Source organism: Oncorhynchus gorbuscha, linkage group LG01 (genome assembly GCF_021184085.1).
Source record: "Oncorhynchus gorbuscha isolate QuinsamMale2020 ecotype Even-year linkage group LG01, OgorEven_v1.0, whole genome shotgun sequence".
NCBI lineage: Eukaryota > Metazoa > Chordata > Actinopteri > Salmoniformes > Salmonidae > Oncorhynchus > Oncorhynchus gorbuscha.
In genome coordinates, this window is record NC_060173.1 from 7,933,319 (window position 1) to 7,948,318 (window position 15,000).

The 15,000-nt window shown below is 42.0% G+C and overlaps 1 protein-coding gene across 3 annotated transcripts in view; it reads left to right on the forward strand.

Annotated features, from left to right (window-relative positions):
- The first annotated feature begins 967 nt into the window (after window positions 1-967).
- The window catches only part of pik3c2g (phosphatidylinositol-4-phosphate 3-kinase catalytic subunit type 2 gamma), a 56,475-nt gene continuing 42,442 nt past the window's right edge, over window positions 968-15,000 (forward strand). The window contains exons 1-10 of one of the 3 annotated variants that reach the window (XM_046344362.1): window positions 968-1,170; window positions 3,344-3,594; window positions 4,036-4,210; window positions 5,046-5,128; window positions 5,365-5,522; window positions 6,455-6,572; window positions 8,766-8,877; window positions 10,848-10,918; window positions 11,584-11,647; window positions 14,539-14,664. In XM_046344362.1, the coding sequence (XP_046200318.1) occupies window positions 3,377-3,594; window positions 4,036-4,210; window positions 5,046-5,128; window positions 5,365-5,522; window positions 6,455-6,572; window positions 8,766-8,877; window positions 10,848-10,918; window positions 11,584-11,647; window positions 14,539-14,664 (1,125 nt within the window). In that variant the 5' untranslated portion in view covers window positions 968-1,170; window positions 3,344-3,376. Of the gene's footprint in view, window positions 1,171-3,343; window positions 3,595-3,857; window positions 3,868-4,035; window positions 4,211-5,045; window positions 5,129-5,364; window positions 5,523-6,454; window positions 6,573-8,765; window positions 8,878-10,847; window positions 10,919-11,583; window positions 11,648-14,538; window positions 14,665-15,000 lie in introns of those variants that run through there. The other 2 variants (XM_046344371.1, XM_046344382.1) reach the window with 2 other exon arrangements.

The following is a 15,000-nucleotide window of genomic DNA, read 5'->3' on the forward strand; positions in this document are numbered from 1 at the left end:
AGGAGGGGCGGCAGGGTAGCCTAGTGGTTAGAGAGGAGGGGCGGCAGGGTAGCCTAGTGGTTAGAGAGGAGGGGCGGCAGGGTAGCCTAGTGGTTAGAGAGGAGGGGCGGCAGGGTAGTCTAGTGGTTAGAGAGGAGGGGCGGCAGGTAGTCTAGTGGTTAGAGTGGAGGGGCGGCAGGTTGGTGTTGGAGTGTTGGACTAGTAATTGGAAGATTGCAAGATTGAATTGCCGAACTGACAAGGTAAAAATCTGTCATTCTGCCCGTGAACAAGGCAGTTAACCCACTGTTCCTAGGCCGTCATTGAAAATAAGATTTTGCTCTTAACTGACTTGCCTAGTAAAATAAAAAAAATGAATATTGAATAGAGTAAGCTATTCTGGGGAAGCTATACTTTAACAGAAAGACTCACAGATATGTTTTCTGTTAAAGTATTCAAATATCCTACATAATGGGCAGCTGTAGTAAGTAGTCTTCTCTACGTCTACCACCAATTTAGGCAGATTTGTCCACATTTGTTCACTATTGTTATGATGTCATAAGGTGAATGCACCGTCCTTCTGTAGCTCAGTTGGTAGAGCATGGCGCTTGTAACGCCAGGGTAGTGGGTTCAATCCCCGGGACCACCCATACGTAGAATGTATGCACACATGACTGTAAGTCGCTTTGGATAAAAGCGTCTGCTAAATGGCATATATTATTATTATTATTATAATTTGTAAGTCGCTTTGGATAAAAGCGTCTGCTAAATGGCATATATTATTATTATTATTATAATTTGTAAGTCGCTCTGGATAAGAGCGTCTGCTAAATGACTTAAATGTAAATGTAAATGTTATGTTTATTTCATTCCACTAGAGGGCCTGGTTGCACACCAAAGAGAGAGTTAAGCTTTCCTCACGAACCAAAAGTGACTCGACTGTAAATATCACATTTGACGTCCATTACGCGCGACCGTGAAGACGAGCTCTTTTTGTCGAGGAGAGCGCGCATTCGAGCACTTTCTTTATTATCGGCGGGGAGCTATGATTAGAATTAGCACATCCGGGGATCCAGAAACGCTTCTATAGTTTGACTTGATGATTGACACACCGTCGTCTACGGCGCATACCTTCATACCTTCGCCCTGACAGGTAGTCGACTGTGCTGTGACAATGTCGGAGGTCTGACGGTAAGACTCTCACATAAATAACGATATACATTTCACACAATTATGTTTCTTAAACAGTTTTTAACGTTTTTTAAGGAGTTTTTTTTTTAACTATTTGAGGCACTAAACTTGAGGCATAAATATTATTTTTGGCGGTCAGAAATATGATCTGTGCCTGCTTTTATCTTGACTGTAAAGTATAACAAACGTATGATTGTGTTATTGTTAAATATAGATCAGGCCGATCCAAATGTCCCTCTCTGTGGTCAGTTAAAACATGTAAATAGTGGTGTCTTCAAAATAATGGTTTTGAACTTTATTCTAGCCTACAGTCTCAAAGAACAGCTGTCTGAAATGGGCTCTGGTAAAATGTCCTGTTAACTTTTTTGAAAAGTCTGTCAATTATTAGACTAACTGAAATTATGGTTTAGTAATATTGTCCGTTTCTGCTACAGACAAAAAAAACCTACTCTTTTTTGGGGGGTGAAATACTCAGGTGTAGAGTGTATCTGTGTCAAACAATTGTGAAGACAACTGAAACACAGTACAGCAAGTGTGTCACGACATGTTATACTACTGTTGCAGTTAAAAATATTGCAGTTTTAGTCTTTACAAAAAAATTATACATTGCATTTTTGTTAAAAATATTGCTCCTGTCCTAGTTTTGAAACCTGAGCCCTAGAACCATGCCCCAGGACTACCTGACATGACTCCTTGCTGTCCCCAGTCCACCTGGCCATTGCTGCTCCAGTTTCACTGGCCTGGGCCCTAATGTCCCAGGACTACCTGAATAACTCCTTGCTGTCCCCAGTCCACCTGGCCAGTTAGTTTCAACTGTTCTGCCTTACTATTATTCAACCATGCTGGTCATTTATGAACATTTGAACATCTTGGCCACATAATCTCCACCCGGCAAGCCAGATGGCCACCCCACATATAATTCTCTCTTTCTTTCTCTCTCTCGTGAAACCGTGCCCCAAAACAAAGTCCACCTGACTGTGCTGCTATTTTTTCTGATGACCATGCTGGTCATTTATGAACATTTGAATTTATCATTTCTGTTATAATCTCTACCCGCAGTTATTCCTCTCTACTTCCTATTTTGTTTCTACCTAGCCAGTTTTTACACCTGCATTGTTTGCTGTTTGGGGTTTTAGGCTGAACTTATATCAGCTGATCATTGTACTGCAGTTATACTTCATTGTACTGCAGTTATACTTCATTGCACTGCAGTTATACTTCATTGTACTGAAGTTATACTTCATTGTACTGAAGTTATACTTCATTGTACTGAAGTTATACTTCATTGTACTGAAGTTATACTTCATTGTACTGCATTTATACTTCATTGTACTGCAGTTATACTTCATTGTACTGAAGTTATACTTCATTGTACTGCAGTTATACTTCATTGTACTGAAGTTATACTTCATTGTACTGCAGTTATACTTCATTGTACTGAAATTATACTTCATTGTACTGCAGTTATACTTCATTGTACTGCAGTTATACTTCATTGTACTGCAGTTATACTTCATTGTACTGAAGTTATACTTCATTGTACTGAAGTTATACTTCATTGTACTGAAGTTATACTTCATTGTACTGCAGTTATACTTCATTGTACTGCAGTTATACTTCATTGTACTGCACTTATACTTCATTGTACTGCAGTTATACTTCATTGTACTGCAGTTAAACTTCATTGTACTGCATTTATACTTCATTGTACTGCAGTTATACTTCATTGTACTGCAGTTATACTTCATTGTACTGCAGGTATACTTCATTGTACTGCAGTTATACTTCATTGTACTGCAGTTATACTTCATTGTACTGCATTTATACTTCATTGTACTGAAGTTATACTTCATTGTACTGCAGTTATACTTCATTGTACTGAAGTTATATTTCATTGTACTGCAGTTATACTGCACTCTGATTACCATCTTTGTTGTTTTGTTCAGCTATTTGGCAAATGTCCTACTACATATTTGGATTGTCAGTATTTCCCCTCTTTGATGACACCATGACTTCAACATGCCACAGAGTGAACACAGAGTCCACTGAGCTGTGGTATCTGATTTGGATTTGAGTTGTGAAGTCTGACAGACAGACAGACAGACAGGAAGGAGTTGCATGTCTTTACTTTAACACCCAATGAATCCTTCTGATTATGGATTATGACTCACAGAGACAAGAAGACAACTTTTTCCCAGCGTGCCTCATGGAAAGCTACCAGGAAGACTTGGCAGGTCTGGACCCTGTCTTTCTAGAGGAGGAGGAATGGGATCTGTACAACTCCCTCTCGGCTCTGTCCCTGCCCAGTCCCCAACCCCTCTCCCCTCTCTGGTCCCAGGGCGGAGGCAATGAGAGCTCCGATGACCCTACCACCCAGGGGGTGGGTGGAGGGGGTCCCTGCCCAAATTCCTACCTGAGACCCAGGTATGTTGAATGGTTTTAATATCCTCCTGCCATGGACAAGGCCAGCAGGTTGCCTTAGTGGTTAGGGGCGTTGGGCCAGTAACCGAAAGGCCACTTGTTGAAATCCCAGAGCCCCTTAGGTGAAAAATCTGTTGATGTGCCCTTGAGCAAACCACTTAACCATAATTGCTCTATAATCGCTGATCCCTGGCTCTGACACCATTCTCAGGGGGAGTGGGATATGCAAATAAAACACACATTTCCAATTCGTACATGTGTGAAAAAAGGACAAATGTAAGCATCTAATTATTATATGAAAATTAGCTGTGTTAACTGTATCTGGTAATATTCATCAACTTTTCTGATTTATATTTGTTTTGTACTGTATATAATCCCTGTCAAATAAACTTCATGAAATAAATCATAAAACACTTTATTTTTATTTTTCACAAACATATACAGGACCCAGGAGACAGAGGTCCTCCTGAGAGGAGCAGCCCTCCTGCCTCCTCCAGTACCCCCTCGGAGGAGAACCTCCAGGGCTGCTCTGCTGACTAATGCTCAGAAGAGGTTCTCCTGTGATCTGACTGTACCCACTATCAGACTGAACCGCTTTAATACAGCCACATATAGTCATGTGAGTATCACTGTGTTGGCCCTAGGTTTTCTAACCTCAAGAGGGTCTTTAAATAAAAGTTCAATGTAAAAAGAAAACTAGCGTTCTGGGCGTTGGGGATTTAGTTCACTGGAAACAAAGATATCTATGTTGAGATGGAGGAAAGATGTTAAAGGCCCAATGCAGCCATTTAAAATGAAAATATCTCAATATCAAACCATTTCTGGGTAACAATTAAGTACCTTTACTGTGATTATTTTCAATTAAAATGTTTTTTTTTTTTTAATGTTAAAAAAGGAAACCAAAAAAGTTTCTTAGCCAAAAAAGAGTAATTTCTCCAGCAAGAATTTAGCTAGGACTGTCTGGGAGTGGCCTGAGTAGGAAGGGGAACATTGACAACTATCTGTTATTGGCAGAGAGGTTTGGAACTCTCTCTTATTGGTCGATTAAAACTCCATCCATCCAAACAGGCTGAAATTTCAGCCATTCTTTTCACACAGCTCCTACACTAAAAAAGCACAATTCACAATTTCACAGAATTATTCCAAACTCAATAGTTTAGAAATAAATATAAAACACGGGGAAAATCACATTTTATGACTACATTGGACCTTTAACAGTAAGTGTTATTTGAGTCAAATGTCCAATTTGTAAGTCGCTCTGGATAAGAGCGTCTGCTAAATGACTTAAATGTAAATGTAAATTTTTAAATTTTTAAATTTTGTCGTGGGTTCGATTCCTGCTGGGGTCACATACTAATAATGTATGCCCTCACTGTATACTGTAAGTCGCTTTGGATAAATGCTTTGAATAAAAGCTTCTACTGAGTTGGATATACAGTATTGTATATTTTTAGCTGGATACCTGGAGCATCAAACTGATAGACACTCCACAAGGAAGCACCAAACAACTGGCTTCTCTCTGCATGTTGACGTCCAAGTAAGAAACAGCACATCCCTTTCAGATGTTTGAATATCAATCCAAGGAACTGAGTCGTTTTCTTTTTTTTAACATTCAAGATGAGACACGAACCGTAACCATGGAAACGTCTTTGCGTTTGCCACTCTTTCAAAGTTTCTCCTTGAGAAACGCATAAATGATCCCATAGCCGTTGCACTTTCATAAAAATAAAAGAAGAAAACGTTCCTAATGGTCTCTCCGTCTCTCTCCGTCAGACTGTTGTCTAGGTATCCCCACACTGACCAGGTGTCTAACTCAGGGGTGGTGTGGGGGCGTGTGTCACCTATCCACCCTTCCTTACTGCAGGAGGCTGAGATCACCACCAATGTGTCAACTCCCTGGGTCCTTCACCAATTACCCATTCCCACCATGTGTAAGTAAGACACACAGCTAACACATATGTATACCGCTGTAACGTGTGGTAGCTAAGCTACAATTATATTGCCGCGTAATTATGGCAACTTAATTGCTGTTCACGTTTAAGTGTATCGGCAATCAAAATTGTCTGAAAGGAGATGTAATGGTTTATCCCAGACGTATTGCTGTATTTTTCATCGTGTGTTACGTTAAAGTGTCTTTAGAAAAAGGGAGATTTTGAATATGCTTCTACACCTGCATTGCTTGCTGTTTGGTGTTTCTGGCTGGGTTTCTGTACAGCACTTTGAGATATCAGCTGATGTAAAAAGGGCTTTATAAATACATTTGATTTGATTTTAATTTGACATACATACATACATACATACCTACATTTTTTGGGGACTGTGACTAGAGTTGTTGTTGACCTTGACCACCTTGTTGACCTTGACCACCTTGTTGACCTTGACCACCTTGTTGACCTTGACCACCTTGTTGACCTTGACCCCTTGTTGACCTTGACCCCTTGTTGGCCTTGACCACCTTGTTGACCTTGACCACCTTGTTGACCTTGACCCCTTGTTGACCTTGACCCCTTGTTGGCCTTGACCCCTTGTTGACCTTGACCACCTTGTTGACCTTGACCACCTTGTTAACCTTGACCACCTTGTTGGCCTTGACCACCTTGTTGACCTTGACCCCTTGTTGACCTTGACCACCTTGTTGACCTTGACCACCTTGTTGACCTTGACCACCTTGTTGGCCTTGACCCCTTGTTGACCTTGACCACCTTATTGACCTTGACCACCTTGTTGGCCTTGACCACCTTGTTGGCCTTGACCCCTTGTTGACCTTGACCACCTTGTTGACCTTGACCACCTTGTTGACCTTGACCCCTTGTTGACCTTGACCACCTTGTTGACCTTGACCACCTTGTTCTCTCTCCTCCAGTGAACAAGACAGTCCAGACCCTGATAGATGAGATCTTGCTGCTTCTGGAACAGACTAACCCAAGAGACAGTGGATACTACCTCCTGAAGTTGTGTGATTCTGAAGAGTACCTCAGGAAGTAAGTATACCGCTCCGCAAACCGAACTCCAACCCAATCACCATTCCCTAGCCTCCCTGCGGTCATTCCCCTTCACGGCTGGTTATACAGCTGGTCTATCGACACGTCTGTAGACTGTTGCCGCCGTGACATCGTGAACATTCTGTTGTCGCCGTGACATCGTGAACATTCTGTTGTCGCCGTGACATCGCGCCGTGACATCGTGAACATTCTGTTGTCGCCGTGACATCGTGAACATTCTGTTGTCGCCGTGACATCGTGAACATTCTGTTGTCGCCGTGACATCGTGAACATTCTGTTGTCGCCGTGACATCATGAACAAAAATAAATAAAAGCAGTGCATTCTGCTGGAGAATCGTATACGTTTTTTTTGTCAGTCAGGTAACCATGACAACGGAGACAGATCTGTCCCGTCCACCGGAGTATAACCAGCGGCATTTGTAGCGTTCTAATTGTCTCGATATTGTCATTTATAAACCAGCCTTTACCCTCTCTAGCCCTCAGGCAACTCTACCCTCCTGGCCTTGACCTATTTCCAAGTGAGAGGACATGCCCTCTTTGTTTGGTATCTCTCCCTGCACAATAACGCTTCAGCTGATATTCTTCCTGTTTGCTGTTACTTCCTGTGTGATATTCTTCATGTCTGCTGTTACTGTGTGATATTAGTTGTCTGCTGTTACTGTGTGATATTCTTCCTGTCTGCTGTTACTGTGTGATATTCTTCATGTCTGCTGTTACTTCCTATGTGATATTCTTCCTGTCTGCTGTTACTTCCTGTGTGATATTCTTCCTGTCTGCTGTTACTGTGTGATATTCTTCCTGTCTGCTGTTACTGTGTGATATTCTTCATGTCTGCTGTTACTTCCTATGTGATATTCTTCCTGTCTGCTGTTACTTCCTATGTGATATTCTTCCTGACTGCTGTTACTTCCTGTGTGATATTCTTCCTGTCTGCTGTTACTTCCTGTGTGATATTCTTCATGTCTGCTGTTACTGTGTGATATTCTTCCTGTCTGCTGTTACTTCCTATGTGATATTCTTCCTGTCTGCTGTTACTGTGTGATATTAGTTGTCTGCTGTTACTTCCTGTGTGATATTCTTCCTGTCTGCTGTTACTTCCTGTGTGATATTCTTCCTGTCTGCTGTTACTTCCTGTGTGATATTCTTCATGTCTGCTGTTACTTCCTGTGTGATATTCTTCATGTCTGCTGTTACTGTGTGATAGTCTTCCTGTCTGCTGTTACTTCCTGCGTGATATTCTTCCTGTCTGCTGTTACTTCCTGTGTGATATTCTTCATGTCTGCTGTTACTTCCTGTGTGATATTCTTCCTGTCTGCTGTTACTGTGTGATATTCTTCATGTCTGCTGTTACTTCCTGTGTGATATTCTTCCTGTCTGCTGTTACTTCCTGTGTGATATTCTTCATGTCTGCTGTTACTTCCTGTGTGATATTCTTCATGTCTGCTGTTACTTCCTGTGTGATATTCTTCCTGTCTGCTGTTACTGTGTGATATTCTTCCTGTCTGCTGTTACTTCCTGTGTGATATTCTTCCTGTCTGCTGTTACTGTGTGATATTCTTCCTGTCTGCTGTTACTGTGTGATATTCTTCCTGTCTGCTGTTACTGTGTGATATTCTTCCTGTCTGCTGTTACTGTGTGATAGTCTTCCTGTCTGCTGTTACTGTGTGATATTCTTCCTGTCTGCTGTTACTTCCTGTGTGATATTCTTCATGTCTGCTGTTACTTCCTGTGTGATATTCTTCATGTCTGCTGTTACTTCCTGTGTGATATTCTTCCTGTCTGCTGTTACTGTGTGATATTCTTCCTGTCTGCTGTTACTTCCTGTGTGATATTCTTCCTGTCTGCTGTTACTGTGTGATATTCTTCCTGTCTGCTGTTCCCGTGTGATATTCTTCCTGTCTGCTGTTACTTCCTGTGTGATATTCTTCCTGTCTGCTGTTACTTCCTGTGTGATATTCTTCCTGTCTGCTGTTACTGTGTGATATTCTTCCTGTCTGCTGTTCCCGTGTGATAGTCTTCCTGTCTGCTGTTACTGTGTGATATTCTTCATGTCTGCTGTTACTTCCTGTGTGATATTCTTCCTGTCTGCTGTTCCTGTGTGATAGTCTTCCTGTCTGCTGTTACTGTGTCTTCCTGTACGTTTCCTGTTCTTTACCTTGTTGTATTCCTCAGTGAGGAGATGCTGGGTATGCACAGGAGCATCCAGGACTATCATAAGTGTTCCCTGGAAGTCCCTCTCAGATTACTACAGGTTAACACACTACAGAATCTGTTGGCAAGGGACGTAAGTAGTTCATAATACCAATAATAATACACACCACTTCATATGTATATACTGTACTCAATACCATCTACTGTATCTTGCCTATGCCGCTCTGTACCATCACTCATTCATATATCCTTATGTACATATTCTTTATCCCCTTACACTTGTGTGTATAAGACAGTAGTTTTGGAATTGTTAGCTTGATTACTTGTTGGTTATTACTGCATTGTCGGAACTAGAAGCACAAGCATTTGGCTACACTCGCATTAACATCTGATAACCATGTGTATGTGACAAATAAAATTTGATTTGATTTGATCAGATGATTTTATCAAGTACAATGCATTACATTTTAGTAAGGTGTATGTGATCATGCCATTGCAAGTGTGTGCACAGGCACCAACTAAGATATACAGGACTAAAGGTTTCACACGGCTTTCTTTTGAGTGTTGCATTCCCACCCAAACGGTCAATCAGTAGAATATTAACCAAGGAGAGACAGACTTCAGGGCTCTGTCTTTAAATTGCTCATGTTGCAATGGTCTCCTTCTAACTACCGGCTCTTGGCTGGCTTCTAGCCAGGACGCTTCCCTTCAGGGGGGGCTGGTGTGTGTGAGAGAGGGAGGGAGGGAGGGGGGGCTGGTGTGTGTGAGAGAGTGAGAAAGAGACAGAGAGAGACAGAGAGAGTGTGGGCTGGTGTGTGTGAGGGAGTGAGAAAGAGACAGAGAGAGACAGAGAGAGTGAATGAGTGAGTGAGGGCTGGTGTGAGAGAGACAGGGAGGGTGAATGAGAGAGTGAGGGCTGGTGTGAGAAAGAGACAGAGAGGGTGAATGAGAGAGTGAGGGCTGGTGTGAGAAAGAGACAGAGAGGGTGAATGAGAGAGTGAGGGCTGGTGTGAGAGAGACAGGGAGAGTGAATGAGAGAGTGAGGGCTGGTGTGTGAGAGAGACCGAGAGAGTGAATGAGAGAGTGAGGGCTGGCGTGTGAGAGAGACTTAGAGAGTGAATGAGAGAGTGAGGGCTGGTGTGTGAAAGAGACAGAGAGAGAGACAGAGAGGGTGAATGAGAGAGTGAGGGCTGGTGTGTGTGAGAGAGAGAGACAGAGAGAGAAAGAGAGAGTGAATGAGTGAGTGAGGGCTGGTGTGAGAAAGAGACAGAGAGAGAGACAGAGAGGGTGAATGAGAGAGTGAGGGCTGGTGTGAGAGAGACAGGGAGAGTGAATGAGTGAGTGAGGGCTGGTGTGAGAGAGACAGAGAGAGAGACAGAGAGGGTGAATGAGAGAGTGAGGGCTAGTGTGAGAGAGACAGGGAGAGTGAATGAGTGAGTGAGGGCTGGTGTGAGAGAGACAGGGAGAGTGAATGAGAGAGTGAGGGCTGGCGTGTGAGAGAGACTTAGAGAGTGAATGAGAGAGTGAGGGCTGGTGTGTGTGAGAGAGAGAGAAAGAGACAGAGAGAGAAAGAGAGAGTGAATGAGTGAGTGAGGGCTGGTGTGAGAAAGAGACAGAGAGAGAGACAGAGAGGGTGAATGAGTGAGTGAGGGCTGGTGTGAGAAAGAGACAGAGAGGGTGAATGAGTGAGTGAGGGCTGGTGTGAGAAAGAGACAGAGAGAGAAAGAGAGAGTGAATGAGTGAGTGAGGGCTTGTGTCACTGTGAAAACCTCCACCCTGATTCCTAGACTTTGCTCTGTTTATCTCCGCGTCACACCTGGCATTTAGAAGCTATAAGCAAATGGAACGTGCACTCTTTAAAGGTGCAATCTGCAATAATTTCTTCTGTTTCAATGTTTTAAAAATGTGGTGTGGTTTGCCAAATGACAGATTGTGGCATTAAAGATGTCATTGGAGGCAGACTCATAAACACTTGGCCTAAACATGATTACACTTTTGGTTGATTTGATTTATTGATCTGATTTTAATAGCTGGTGTATTTATTTGACATGTTTGTGTATTCCTAGTTGCTATGTAGTAAATCTACTGTGTTCCTTCCGGAAGGTTGAGGACGACAGAGCTCCGTGTCACCTGTACCAACTCCTTGGCTCTGCTTGTGTCTTCAACACATCAAGGTACAATGCAGACTTTGACGTTCTGCTCTATATCATTATGCTGTTGTCTCTTAGGGCACAAAATGGCTGACTCAGCACAAAATACTACTGATTATCGATGATCTAAAACACTATAGAGAGTCTTATTTATGCAATGATTTTCTCCCCCAACAACACAGTCTCCACCTTTCACTTATGAGGAGGGTTAAAGACACTGAAACATGTCAGAGTTTATTAACTTTGATTCCATTGAACAAATAAAGGCATTTTAATTAATTATCTTTTTGATACACTGTGTTTATTTTTCTCTTTCTCTCTCTCTCTCCCTCTCTCTCTCTCTCTCTCTCTCTCTCTCTCTCTCTCTCTCTCTCTCTCTCTCTCTAGCAATCTGTCTCTCTCACTCTCTCTCTCTCTCTCTCTCTCTCTCTCTCTCTCTCTCTCTCTCTCTCTCTCTCGCAATCTGTCTCTCTCTCTCTCTCTCTCTCTCTCTCTCTCTCTCTCTCTCTCTCTCTCTCGCAATCTGTCTCTCTCACTCTCTCTCTCTCTCTCTCCCTCTCTCCCTCTCTCACCCTGTCACTCTGTCACTCTCTCCCTATCTCCCTCTCTCACTCTGTCACTCTCTCTCTCCCTCTCTCCCTCTCTCGCTCTCCCTCACTCTCTCTCTCTTTTTTCTCTCTCTCTCTCAGGTTGAGCCTCCAAGAGAAGCTGAGTTGCTATAACAAGGAGGTTAACAAACTGATGAGGAGCAAGGTTAGTGTTTGGTTACAGTATATCCTGGGTTCAAATAGTATTGGTTCTCCTTGACTGGTGCAAACTTGAAACCCCGCCCATCCGGCACTTGAGGGCTAAATCAAAGCTAGCTTCAGCTTCAGTTAGCTTCACATTCCAGCTCAGGCTTCGTCCGTATCAATGCAGTGGATATAATCATCCTCCTGCTGCTAACTCTGGCTTGTTAACTTCTTGCGTCGAGCCATCCCGGATCCGGGATCGTGGGATCGTGAATACAGCCTCAAGCTCATTACCATAACGCAACGTTAACTATTCATGAAAATCGCAAATGAATGCAAATGAACGCAAATGAAATCAATATGCTAGCTCTCAAGCATAGCCTTTTGTTAACAACACTGTCATCTCAGATTTTCAAAAATATGCTTCTCAACCATAGCAAAACAAGCATTTGTGTAACAGCATTTAGCGTTAGCATAGCATTTAGCGTTAGCATTCAACATTTTCACAAAAAACAGAAAACCATTCAAATAAAATAATTTACCTTTGAAGAACTGTGGATGTTTTCAATGAGGAGACTCTCAGTTAGATAGCAAATGTTCAGTTTTTCCTGAAAGATTATTTGTGCAGGAGAAATCGGTCCGTTTTCTGCGTCATGTTTGGCTACCAAAAAAACCCAGAAAATTCATTTGTCAAAACGCCAAACTTTTTTCCAAATGAACTCCATAATATCGACTGAAACATGATAAACGTTGTTTAGAATCAATCCTCAACGTGTTTTTCACATATCTTTGTGGAAGTGTGCGTTCTCCTCTGAATCTCAATGGAAAATGCCTCCAGTTGAAGATTACGCACCAATTTAGACAAAGGACACCGGGCGGACCCCTGGCAAATGTAGTCTCTTATGGCCAATCTTCCAATGATATGCCTACAAATATGTCACAATGCTGCAGACACCTTGGGCAAACGGCAGAAAGCTTAGGCTTGTTCATGGCACATTCACAGCCATATAAGGAGACGATAGTAAAACAGAGCCTCAAAAATTCTGCTCATTTCCTGTTTGAAGTTTCATCTTGGTTTCGCCTGTAGCATCAGTTCTGTGGCACTCACAGATAATATCTTTGCAGTTTTGGAAACGTCAGAGTGTTTTCATTCCAAAGCTGCCAATTATATGCATAGTCGAGCATCTTTTCGTGACAAAATATTGCGCTTAAAACGGTCATGTTTTTTATCCAATAATGAAATTAGCGCCCCCATAGGTTGAAGAGGTTAACTGTATGTCACACCTGGCTAGTCGGACAACAAAATCTTTATTGAGACAATGCTGAAACATTAAATATATTTATATAGCCCTTTTTACATCAGCTGATATCTCAACGTGCTGTACCGAAACCCAGCCTAAAACCCCAAACAGCAAGCAATGCAGGTGTAGAAGCACGGTGGCTAGGAAAAACTCCCTAGAAAGTCCATAACCTAGGAAGAAACCGAGAGAGGAACCAGGCTATGTGGGGTGGCCAGTCCTCTTCTGGCTGTGCTGGGTAGAGAGGAACCAGGCTATGTGGGGTGGCCAGTCCTCTTCTGGCTGTGCCGGGTAGAGAGGAACCAGGTTATGAGGGGTGGCCAGTCCTCTTCTGGCTGTGCCGGGTAGAGAGGAACCAAGCTATGTGGGGTGGCCAGTCCTCTTCCGGCTGTGCCGGGTAGAGAGGAACCAGGCTATGTGGGGTGGCCAGTCCTCTTCCGTCTGTGCCGGGTAGAGAGGAACCAGGCTATGTGGGGTGGCCAGTCCTCTTCCGGCTGTGCCGGGTAGAGAGGAACCAGGCTATGTGGGGTGGCCAGTCCTCTTCTGGCTGTGCCGGGTAGCCAGTCCTCTTCTGGCTGTGCCGGGTGGCCAGTCCTCTTCTGGCTGTGCCGGATGGACATTTTCATTTGTGCCTGAAGTCAAAATGAAAGAAAAGTTATCTTGAAAATTCATCAGGCTATGGTGTAAAATAGACTTATTGAAGTAGCTTCTTTATTTTATTAACTTATTGTTAATGCCTTCTTTGGTGACCTTATCAATGCACAAGCGCTTTTTTCCCAATTCCTATTGATAAAGTAAAATATGTTTTACTGTATATGAAGTTTGAAATGCATTTTGTCATGTGATGGTTGTTTTAACATGGTTCTCTTTTTTTTACACACACACAAAAAAAAAGATTAATAAAATATTTAATCAGTCGTCTTCGTTAAAGCTGCAATATGAAATGTGAGTTATAGATCTGTCATTTACATAGAAATGTGAGTTATAGATCTGTCATTTACATTGAAATGTGAGTTATAGATCTGTCATTTACATTGCAATGTGAGTTATAGATCTGTCATTTACATTGAAATGTGAGTTATAGATCTGTCATTTACATTGAAATCAAGTCTAAGAAGAGGTAGATCTGTTCTATGTTTGCTATTTCTATGCTTCCTATTCTGACATTTATTTTTTTCTGCGTCTTTTACGTTTGGTTTTCTACAACAGCTTCAAACAGCTGAAAATACAATATTTTGGGTTATGGAAATTATATTTCACAGCAGTTTAGATGGTACAATTAGTCTCTACCATGTACTTGCTTGTATTTAGGCAAACTGTTAGAATTTTAAGAACCAGGAAATGGCGGAGCGATTTCTGCATTGTGCAGCTTTAAATGAAAGGGGATGATGACGCAATCTTTGCACATAGTAGTTCAGGACTCTGGTCTAGTTACAGGGATACACAAATAGGCTAACTGTGCAATCAAATATCCCAGTACAGCCCTATAGTAAATGCATAAGTTACAGCTTTAAATGTCCTCAACTTTTCTTTTGGCATCACAGTGGCATATACATCATGCACATCATGCACATCATAATGTATGTCTATTGTATTCTATTTTCTGTCTCCAAAGTGTGGCAGTAATCTTAACCTGCTATTGGATGAGGTCCGTACCATCATCAACCTGCTGTGTGGGATCTCTACTAGAGAGCTGGAGGAGGCTATCGGCAAGCTACGGAGGATTAAACCTGTAGCACTGGTACAAAATCTGCATATATCGTATAGCACTAATTACAGTAATGGAATTACTGTTGATTCCTAAATCACTGATACCAAATCTGGATTTAATGTATAGCACTAAATACAGTAATATAAATACAGTTGATTCCTAAAGCACTGATACTAAATCTGGATTTAACTTATAGCACTAAATACAGTAATATAAATACAGTTGATTCCTAAAGCACTGATACTAAATCTGGATTTAATGTATAGCACTAAATACAGTAATATAAATACAGTTGATTCCTAAATCACTGATACTAAATCTGGATTTAACTTATAGCACTAAATACAGTAATATAAATACGGTTGA